Raw genomic sequence first — 11,104 nt, 5'->3', positions numbered from 1 at the left:
GAAGCTGTGAAGCAGGACTATTACTATGCGGCATGGAAGCGGTTCGTGCCTGCCAATGATGAGATCAAGAGACGGTTGGAGTGGCGGATGCACCAAGTCATGAGGAAGGGTCAGAGCACGTGGCAATATAACTGGAAGACAGAGGTGAACAAGCACTAGAAGGGGATCTCGGAGAAGGACTGGGAGAGGTTCAAGGAGTGGATCAGGTCAGAATTCAAGGCCAGCCAAAAATGGTACAAGGAGCTTCGTGAGAAAAGGTCCTTCGACCACCGCCTCGGCAGTCGTGGACGCCCCGAAAAGGAGAAGGTGTGGGCGAAGGAGGACGCCACATTGGACCAAGCCGGTATACAGCCGACGGTCCCAACTTTGCTTCACGGTGAGCGCTCTAGCAAATGGATGCGGTCGTTCATGTGGGAGGGCCTGGAGCCCATGTCAGAGAAGCAAGAGGCTGCACTCGTAAGGCCTCGTCCTGACATCTTCTTTTATCGGTTGGGCTTCTTATACTCACATATAACATTAACACCGAGCATGTTGTTTTTTGTATACAGGGTGCAATGGCAGAGTGGGAGTCGGATGGCTCCCACTCGTCTATCAACCAACAGTGAGATGATGCCATCAGCTACGCTCTGCAACGAAATGAGCACGGGCGCCATGTGCGAGGTGTCGGTTCCGGGCCCTTTAGCAGGCAGATGATGAAAGAGCAAGGTTCCCGCAAACGCAGAAGGGCGTCCAGCAAAGAACAGAGCTCAGAGGAACTAGATGAGAAGATCCGGGTGTTGGCGAGGAAGGAGCTCAGGAAGTTCATGCGGCTTGCAAGGGACCAGCGTGACATCGATCACGGTGATTTCCCGAAGGCACCAATCCAACCAACCCCACCCGCATCGGATCCGTCCCCGCTGCAGAATAAGAGCACCTCATGCTCCGGCACCGAGTGCCAGCTTGACCCACTTGGGCCACCTGACGAGAACCTCACGGTAAGCGTCTTCGCGCGCTCAGAAAAATTGTGAAATACCACTATCATGCTCCAATCCATTAATGATGTTGCCATGTTTGTCATGCGCAGAAGGGCGTCAAATGCCGGCTACACATGCCGATGGTGGGGAACACTCTAGGCGCGCGCGGGTTGCTGATTTCGCATACGGCCGTGCTGCACCACGTGACCCTGCGAGACGACATGATCAGGGTGCAGGTGGACTCCGTGCTCAGGGGCTTCGAGGACGAACCGGTCCGTTATCCTCCGCACGAAGAGGCGACGACCCCAAGGGATTGCGTCAACTCCTACCTCATCTGGCCTAGGAGGTTGGTGGTCCTCGCTACGGAGCCGTCTCCATCTCCGTCCCCCGCCTCGGTCCGTCTCCACCCGCCCGGCGCATGACGTCTCCGTCGCCGCTTGGCGCCTCACCCGGTCCTTTCGACTACGAGCCCGCGGAACGAGACTTCTCACCTGCGGCGGAGTGCAGCGACGACAATGCAGGCAAAAATCCTCCGTCGCCGCCCAAACCCGAAGCCATCCGCACCAAGACCCGTCCCTCGGAGAGCCGCAGCACAATCGGCCCCGTTGGAGAGCTGTCCAAGTGCCCCTGCTGGGATACAGGTCCCCCAGAAACCGGACAGTTCTGATTTCCTGAGACGCAGGAAAAACAAAAGGGGGACAGGCGGCAAGGCAAGCAAGGGCTCCTCCAAGGAGGAGAAAGAGTCGTCTTCTACGGGAAGACAACCAAAGACCGCGCCGCAGATAGAAGGGATTTGGGAAGAGCGGCCAGACATTCTGAAGATGCCCACCCACCCCCCTGTTGGAGATAAATTGCTTGATGGGTCTTATTTCGTGGACAGACGATTCTCCCAATTTTTTGTTGTTCCACCTCGGACAACCGATGGTGACCCAGGATGACCTGTATCGCCTGCCACGGGAGATGCAAGAGCTCCATGATAAATACATGAACGTGGCATCATCAGTGACGCAGAGTTGGTGGCGGGTGTGATCAGCGCCACCAACCCCATTTTTTTACCGCCACTGGAGGGGTTTTCTGGAGTAGTGGATGATACCAATTGTCAAAAAAAAAAAGGTTGAACAAGCTAACTAGCCCATGATAACTTGATTCAAATTAATGTGCCAAGAAAGCTATCCCGACGCTATGACAACAATTATTTTGACAGAAGATGACATGTCATAATCTCCACCACCTACATACCAACGTAACATTCATTGGTTCATGTACCCATAAAAAAAAAGTGGTGTTCATGTAATTCTGCATGAACTTGAAAACATTTTAGTCATTTTATGGTCAAATACTTGAATCCGATCCCATCATACTTTTCAGCATGTAATCATCATATATTACCACAGTGATGAAATTTCAACTTTTTGTAAGAAAAGAATGCATAACATGTTGTATTTACTGATTAGAGGCTGCTGAGCTTACACATTAATTAATTAGTCCAGTTAGCTCAGGAAGAAAACCTAAAGCCTCCTATGTTAGCCGAGATTGGATAGAGACTTTTAGATAGACAATTCCGTGCGGGTTCGTCTAGTTTATGAAGGAAGTGCAACCTCAGATACTTGGATTGTATTTTCCCCTTAACTCCATCTTTATGTACACATTTTATGACATCATCCAAGATTTCAAGTTCTCTAGACCATCCGTCGTGTGATTTGAGGCATCGCCCCCTCCTGCGGGCCTCGTGGCGTCTACGGGGTAGCTTTTCACCAAAACTTGTGTTTTCAAGTCAATTTATTCTACGTTTGTGTTGTACTAGCACATGGGGACATGAAAAACCAAAAAGCTACCCAAGTCATCAAAGGATTCTGTTATGTCCGTCCAAATTGTGACTTTTCCCCCCTAAGTCCGGAACGTTCGTGCAGGTTAGTCTAGTTTGTGAAGGAAATGCAACCTCAGATGCTTGGATTGTGTTTTCCTCTTAACACCATCTCTATGTACCCATTTGATGACATCATCCAAGATTTCAAGTTCTCTAGACCATCCATCGTGTGATTTGAGGCATCGCCCCCTCCTGCGGGCCTCGTGGCGTCTGCGGGGTAGCTTTTCACCAAAACATTGGTTTTCCTGATGTTGCCACATGGGCACATGTAAAACAACAAATCTACCCCAAGCCCTCACAGAATTCTTCTCCCTCGGTCCGAATTGCGTGTTTTCCTCACTCTAGGGCTTGGGTTTGAATGTTCCTTAGTGTTTTGCTACTAGCTTTTCACCAAAACTTGGGTTTCATGTCACTTTACTATATCATAGTGTTGTATTACGACATGTCAACATGAAAAAGCAAACATCTACCCCATGGACCAACTAAATTATGTCCCGTCGGTCTGAATTGAGACTTTTCCCCTCAAGTGTGGAACATTCATGCCCATTCGCTAGTATTGTTTGCAAAGGAAGTGTCACATCAGGGCTATCGATTTGATTTTTCCATTAACACACCCTTCATTTACATATACATGGCACACCATGCACAAGGGGAAAGCCGGGAAACCATTTGTTTCGTCATTTCATGCGTCGATGAACCGACCGTAACCAATTAACTCACAGCCGCCGGCAAAGAGTAATTAGTTTTCTTTATTTTATAAGTGCAAATTGGATTCAATCTAAACAATAATATATATTGCTCTATGTGTTTACAATATGGTTGGTTTACATCACAAACAAACAAAAAGAGGAAAACAAAACGCTTCGCCGGCGGCTATTATATGGGCCTTCGGCAAAGGAACCTTTGCCGGCGGCTTTTTTTGGTGGCCGCCAGCAAAGATAGTTTTTTTTTTCACCCCCATCGGCCGTTTCGCCCGCCGTTAACCTCGCACACGGGCCCACGTGCTGGGTCTCTTTGCCGACGGCCGTCCTTTGCCGACGGCCTTTCGGAAGATTTGCTGGCGGCCGACCCTATGTTGTGGGCTTTTCTGACATATATACCCTTACCTCTTCACAATTTCATCACTAATTTCGGCTACATTTCGTTAGCATATTTTCATAGACTTCAAGAACATTAATTTAGACAACTGCAAACAACAATGGTGTAGTCGAAGCCAATGTCGTGGGAGAAGGACTGGAGCCGAGGTGCGGGAACATGGGAGCAGGAGCTTGCGAGGCGTCGTGGGTGGTGGCGTTGAGGAGTCCTCACTCTCTACGACCTTCTCCTTGTATATCTATATAGTCCAAACTTGTGTCCTGGGAGGTGTTGGAGATATGCCCTAGAGGCAATCATGTGATGATGTTATTTCCTATGTATTCATGAGTTATTTGTCCTTGAACATCATCACTGATATGTATCAATAAATACGTGATTTGTTTGTGAAACTATGTATTCTATGATGTTGTTCTAATGGTCCCTGGTCATTGAGGTTATGCGGACACATAACCTAGACTAGCAATGTGAATCAGTGTGATGACTATGTTTCACAAGTCATAGGGCAAGGTGTTGCCGACTGATAGCATGGACTCGACAATGAGATTGTTGAGTTGGACAGACCCGCACTGAGACACAACGAGATGATTGTCATTTGTTAGTCTCAAGTACGATGTATATGCCAGTCCTAGACCTGAGGTCATCGTATGAGCTTGGGATGTGAATCGGCCTACTTAGGGGTTGCCAAACGCTACTCCGTAACTGGGTGGTTATAAAGGTAGCTTTCGGGTTTGCTGAGAAGCATGCTGCGAGTCATGGTTGATCAAGATGGGATTTGCCCCTCCTGTTCGGAGAGATATCTCTGGGCCCTCTCGAGTGATCAGATTCGGAAAGCATGGCCATGCGACTTGGGTTAAGTGTTAACCCGTTCGGGAATCTGTATCACAGGAACGAGAAGAGACTCGAGCTATCCACAAGGATGACACGCACTCGCCTTGAGCTCGACACACATATCGCGAGGCAAAAGGAATGTTGCATATGACACATTGTATGGTTCGTCAATATACCTTGTGGTTACTCGGGAGTTGGCACGTGCTGCTAGGCGCCGCTACCAACTATCGACTTGAGTCGGTGCCAGTGGACGAGCAAGGTGTTACTCGGGCCCGCAGTCCGAGCTCGTAGTCGTGGCCGACTGACCGCGAACCTGAAGGGTCACACGCTTAAGGGGTGGGAACCGAGTTGGATCGGATCCAACTCGTATCAGGCTTGGACTCCTAATGGGCCTCAAGTGTTGAGCCCACTAGGGACGTCTATATAAGTGGAGGAGACCAACCCGTCTAGGGTTAACCCCAGTTCAGACGCGAGTTAGACTCGGCCGTCGCACCTCCACGCCCAAAGCCTTGCGATCGGATCTAGCAGTCCGCCGCACGGAGTTCCTCCCTGTACGTGTGGATACCTCGGAGGCGCTGCACCTGCGGCGCTTGGACGAACTGTTCGTGGGATCGGCGAGGAGGAGCAGGCTATTCGACTACTCGGCATCGACGCGCTACATCGACTCTACTTCCGCTACGGGTCTGCGCGTCTAGTGGTAATCTCGTGATCCATTATCTACAGCATTGATCCGGGCGGAAGCGGTAGAAAATTTTATTTTGTGCTAGCGTAGCATACCGTGTTCCCCAACAGGAGGACCCATGAGCACAGGAGAGCCGATCGAGGACGTCAGAGCAGAGGAGAGCAGTGCTTGCTGCTGGTGGCGGTCGTCGAGAGGGAGAGGGGGGGTGTTGAGGCGGTGCACTGCTGTGTAGTCGTGGGGGATCCGCCGGCTGCTGGCATAGTGGCTAAGCCCGTCGGCATGCTCTGCGGTGGCGAGTGTTGCGGGAAGGGGGGAGCCGAGGGCTGGTGGGGGTCAGAGCGGGTGAGGGCCAACCGGTGATGGCACACCTGAGGGAAGGAGCCCACGTTCGTGCCGCGCGGTGGGTGGGGACGCTGCCGCATGGCTAGGAAGAGGAGACATGAGGGAGCAGTCGTAGGTTAGGGTCGAGGAGATAATTTCCCGTTCTTTCTTTTCAAACGACAGGGAATAATTCCAAAATACCAAAATAACTGACAACTACTTGACGAATAAGTTTGACATCCGCCGGTAGTTGTATTTTGCCCTGCTAGAACCCAATTGTGGTCGTATTTTGGCAAAACTTGTTACCTGAGTGGTAACAAGGAAAAGGCATCTAAATTTTTTAAAGCTAAAAGAATAATATTCCTCCGAACCAAAATTAATTCTCGCAACTTTTTTTTCAAAATGAGCAAACCAACACATCGGAACGCGTCTACATGCCTATGTATCTAGACCAAATCTGACTAAAATTATGATAATTAATTTGGATAGGAGAGGATAGCAAGTTTGAAAAGAATAAAAACACTTGGCAAGATAGCCCGATCATTGTGTGTGTGTGTTGTTTTTTTTTTTTTTTAGAATTAGCCCGATCATTGTGTGTACTCTGTAGTATCGCTCCTGGGCTTTCTCATAAAAGGGCCTCGTGTATGTCCATATATCTTCATTCTGGGCTTTATCACAACAGGCCCACCACCGGCGTCCTCTTGCCAGCCGGCCAGCCCCCTTCCCTCCCTCCATTTCTCTTTGTCTTGCCTGTTCCCATCGCTTCTCCAGTTCTCCCCTAAACCTCGCCGTCCTGCCCTAGTACTCCGTAACCTCCAAATCCCTAAGGAGCGTCGGCTTCGGCTTCCAATGTCGGACGACGACCACGCGCCGCGCGGAAGCGCATCGCCGGAGGATGTTCCGCTTCCTCACCCTTCTCCGCCCGGCAATCCCTGCCCCCACCGCCTCGCCGAAGGCTCGGCCGACGATCGTGCGCCGCGCGAACGCCGGAGCGCGCTGGGGTACGTGCCGCCTCCCCTGCTCGTTAACTCCCTGCCCGAGCGCGTCACCAACCCCACGGAGGTCGACCCGCCAGTCGACGTGACGAGCCCTAGAAGACGCCCGGGGCTGCGGCCGCGCTCAGACGAAGCCGCGCGAAGGTCGATGTCTCCCTCGCCGGCGTCGCCGTCCAAGCGGGCGCACTGGGACGAAGGGGACACCCACCGCAGCCCGCGACGGAGGCCGTCTTCATTGGCGCGGCCGCATCAGGTCGACTCGACCGGGAGGTGAGGATTCGGAATTTTTCTGCCTTGTCGTGTGGTTCGTAAGCATCTGAAACTCAAGCATCGTGACTTGGTCTATTCTCAAAAATTATACTCCGACGGACTATGAAGCATGTATCAATGCCCGCAAAGAACTGAAAAAAATAAATAATATGTTATCAAACGTGTCAAAACATGACTCTTCTCCTCATATTTCTGTTTGGTGCAGTGATCCAAATGCCCCAGGAACAGTGCCGGTCATGCAGCAGTCTGAACTGGTATGACTCAATATGCCTTCTACTAATGTTCCCTCTTGATTGATATGCTTCTCAAGATTTTCTTGTTTGTAGTGTAGGGTCGCCTATCTGAAGTCTAAACACATTTCCAGTCTATTGTTTTGCTGGGTGAATTTGGACAATGGATGGGCAATCGCTTGTCACCTTTGTTTCTTTTCCGTCTTATATACTCCCTCCGTCCGGAAATAAGTGACTAGTATTTGTTATAAGAATCTATACAAATCCACGTCACTTAATTCGGGATGGAGGAAGTAGTTCTTTTATATACACTGTCTATATATAATGGAAAAAAGCAGCAGCCTCTTTCTCCTTTTCATTTGTTTTATCTTTGTTGTCTAGTCGCTTTTTTGGGGCTGGTGAAATCTTATACAGTACATTGTCCACACTGACTGATCGACCAATTGAACATTTGAAGCTCAATCTGCCGTTTGTTGGTCAAGTTTTTGTCGCAGAAATATTTAACTGTTTGCTTTAGAGTGCATGCTGACTGTTGTTCTCTCCTTTTTGTGTCGTTAATATTTGTGTTTGCATGACAGATTTGTTGTCCTAAATTTCCTTCAACTACAGACTGAGATTGATATATGCACTTAACATATGTTTTTGTGTATTGAATTTGGTACAATAGATTCTAACGGAGCTCGAACCTGATGGCGACGCAAGCTTGGAGAGTCCGCAGGGAGATGAAGAGGGCAACCGAAGCGAAGGGACGGCCATGATGCAGCCACTGATGACCTCATCTCGAAGCTTCAGGATGATATGAAGCTGCAAATCCTCACTTTCCTTCCGCTCAAGGCGGCTATCCGCATGGCCGGACTCTCGTGAGGGTGTCAGGACCTCTGGGTCAGCCGTTGGCAGGATGGTCAACATCCCACCTCTGTTCGGTACCACCTCCGCACTGGTGCCCCTATTTCACCGGGGAAACTGCATAAGTTGCTGCAAGGCCGACAAGGGCATCCCCTCCACCATTTCTCCCTAATAGTCGAGACAAGTAGGATGACTGACAAGCTCTTCACCGACTGCCTTCAATACATCGCCAAATGCAATGTGAGGGACCTCAACATTGAGGTGCGCCGACCTGCATTGATCACAAAACTCAATTTCAACTTCGTAGAGGCAAGCAACCTTCTGGTGCGCGTCTCACTCTGTGGTATAATTGTCTCCGACTTCAACCACGTGGGAGCCCAGCCCTTCAACAACCTCAAGGTCATGAACCTTCATTCTGTTCGCGTCAACGACACAATTTTGGTGAAAGTTGTTGCCCTGTGTCCCTGTCTCCATGCTTTGGACCTGTGTAACTGCAATAACCTCGCCCATATCACTGTCACTGCCGAATAGCCCAATGTGAGAAGCCTTACTATCATGGATTGTAGCAGAGTTCTCAAAGTGGATGCAATGGCGATTTCTAGCATCCGCTCCTTCCACTTCAAAGGCGGCAATGCATCATTCTATCTTCAGGGTGATGCCTTTACTGACCTTTATATGTACCTCGACTACAGAACCACGATCTGTTGCCTAATTTCCACTGAATGGTTTGATAACACCATAGGGAAAACTTCCAAACTCACTGCCCTAACCATATGCAGCAACACACTTCAGGTCAGCATATTTGTATTAGATTGTTTTATCTTGTTTGTACATCAGTTATCTTACAAGCTGTTTTTGAACCCTGCTCCTTAGGCTATATCTTTGCTGCTCAATGATGGAAGACTTCCTCAATTGGCCAAGGTTAACTTTCAGATGTTGACCGAACTACAGTTGGTAATTGATGATAAGCAACCCGTCGACCTTGATAGCATTTTTACCTTTCTCAGAAATTGTCAGTGTCCTAATCTAAAGAAGATCTTTGTACAGGTTAATATTTAACACTAGCTATATGTTTTTTTCTGTACAACGTTCGTTAATTGTTATCATGTCGTTGTAATGGGTAAACACAATTTGTGAGTGCAGCTTTCAACCATCAGCGATGTGCAGGGGGTGGATGATTCTCCTAACTTGGTCAAGAATCGGCCAGCGGTTGGATTAGAAAACCTTGAAATAGTAAAGATCACAAACTTGACTTGGAACAACTTGGAGATGCAGCTAGTGAACTTTTTGTTCAGCCAAGCCATCAACCTCCATAAGATGTTTCTGGTTTCTCCGAATCCTTTTCCATTGAATATGCCGGGTCTTCTCAAAGAAGCTGTGGACAAGGGCCAGATAGTCCTAACTAAGTCTGATGATGCCATGTGCTGGTCATTCCACTCGGAGGCCTTTGCCAACTTGTAGTTGGGACGGAGTTGTAAGGTATGCTGACTTTTTTCTGCCTTTGAATATACATGACCTCAGGGTTTATACCTGTTGGTAGATCTTCGGAAGAAAGAAACTACCTGAAGTAGCTTGATGAAAATTAGTAAGATATATGATATCCCTAAAGCAAATTAGAAAGGCAGCACAACAACAATATTGGTTGTCAAATTAACCTTCTAGGAATTACTGATCTGATCTTGTGTTACTTAATTTCTGAAGGTCATAAATTGTCAAATTAAGCAATTTCCATCCTCGTAGTTGAATATCATGCTGAATATCAACTGACCTTAATATTTTCGTTGCTGCCGCCTGTTTACAAGATCGTGTGGCCCTTTACTCACAAGCTCATCAAGCGCTTTCGTGGCCCTATCCACTTGATATTCTGTCTCACTACTGGGAGTATATACCTGTCCTATAAAATTTATTTGACATCAAGAGTTTATGTAACTTAGCGTGGTAGCTTGGTTCAGTTGTTTGCCTGGGCCTGGAGTTTTTCTGCTTGGCTTGTAGGTTCTTTGTAAGAAACATGTTATTTTATCTTCTGCGTTTTGCTACGTTCATAATATGACTCTTTCCATAGAAAATTAACTTGAGTACTTTTGGTTAGACATTCTGTTATGCACTGGACTCCGATCGATCTAGTTATTGGTCATGTCTTCTTGAATGTTAGGAATTACTTAGTTATGCAAATGTTGTTAGTAAAAACATTACTCCATAGTTTCTATTTTGTCATTTTGATTTCACCAATGCTGTAATTTGGTCGGTATGGAACCGTTAGGAAACGACTGGTTGGTCATATTGTTGCAGGTGCAGCGATGGCCAATTGGGCTCAGGTGGTGACACGCACGGCGCTGCTGTGAACTTCAGCCATGTCTTAGTAAAAGCAAGTGCTGATAGCATGTTAGAAGTTGAGATGTAAACGAAACTGAGAAGAAAGGGGTGCACCAAAAGGTGTATTGAAAAGACTCACACCAAAGGATGGCAATTACATACTAGAGAAAGAGGGAAGGGATGTGTTGCTTAAGCATGGATTCCTGGATAATTATACTTCAAACGGTCATGTTGTTGATGTTCCGGACAAGCACAACAAGGCTGCTCCGTATGCACCGAGAACGTTACTAACTCCATGCTGCACCCAATCTAAACAAGCCTTCTTGGTTCTCGGATCATAAATCCGCAGCCGGTAGTCGTGCTCTTGACTGTACCGATTCCCACGGTAGGAAAAGACCATTCTGCCATCGTCCAATACCCTCAAGAGCTTGCTCCCATCCAAGTGCTTGGCCTTTTGATCGAACCAAGACCTGCTATCAGGATACGGCATCAGCCATTCCACCTGTATGCTATGTTTCTTGACCCAAACGCCCTCCTCCTCCAGGTCTTCCATGAACCACAAGTCCAGTACGGTGCGGTGTGTACGATCTTGATGGAAAACAATCAGGCTGCTGTTTAGCTCTGCTAATTTGAAGAGTAGGCATGTGTCACGGTCGGTGTCGATCGGGCGCGGCCCCGGGATCGTCGCCGGCATCCAGTCCTCC

General features: G+C 48.3%; 1 protein-coding gene across 1 annotated transcript; it reads left to right on the top strand.

The window, feature by feature from the left end:
* The first annotated feature begins 8,276 nt into the window (after positions 1-8,276).
* LOC112268641 lies at positions 8,277-9,962 on the top strand. The gene is made up of 4 exons (XM_024454552.1): positions 8,277-8,528; positions 8,619-8,879; positions 8,961-9,134; positions 9,231-9,962. The coding sequence occupies exons 1-4, from the start codon at positions 8,277-8,279 to the stop codon at positions 9,546-9,548; spliced, it is 1,005 nt and encodes a 334-aa protein (XP_024310320.1). The 3' UTR covers positions 9,549-9,962.
* The last annotated feature ends 1,142 nt before the right edge of the window (positions 9,963-11,104 follow it).

The sequence above is a fragment of the Brachypodium distachyon genome, chromosome 4 (genome assembly GCF_000005505.3).
Source record: "Brachypodium distachyon strain Bd21 chromosome 4, Brachypodium_distachyon_v3.0, whole genome shotgun sequence".
In the NCBI taxonomy this organism is placed as follows: domain Eukaryota; kingdom Viridiplantae; phylum Streptophyta; class Magnoliopsida; order Poales; family Poaceae; genus Brachypodium; species Brachypodium distachyon.
The sequence above is the reverse complement of the archived record's forward strand: the minus strand, read 5'-3'. Positions and strand labels throughout refer to the sequence as shown.

What these genes read in the sequence shown, in the direction of transcription:
- LOC112268641 (XM_024454552.1), top strand. Translation starts at nt 8,277, where the DNA reads ATGACTGACAAGCTCTTCACCGACTGCCTTCAATACATCGCCAAATGC. An exon ending in GCGTCAACGACACAATTTTG is followed by an intron (nt 8,529 to 8,618) that starts GTGAAAGTTGTT and finishes ACTGCCGAATAG; the next exon opens with CCCAATGTGAGAAGCCTTAC. An exon ending in TATGCAGCAACACACTTCAG is followed by an intron (nt 8,880 to 8,960) that starts GTCAGCATATTT and finishes CCTGCTCCTTAG; the next exon opens with GCTATATCTTTGCTGCTCAA.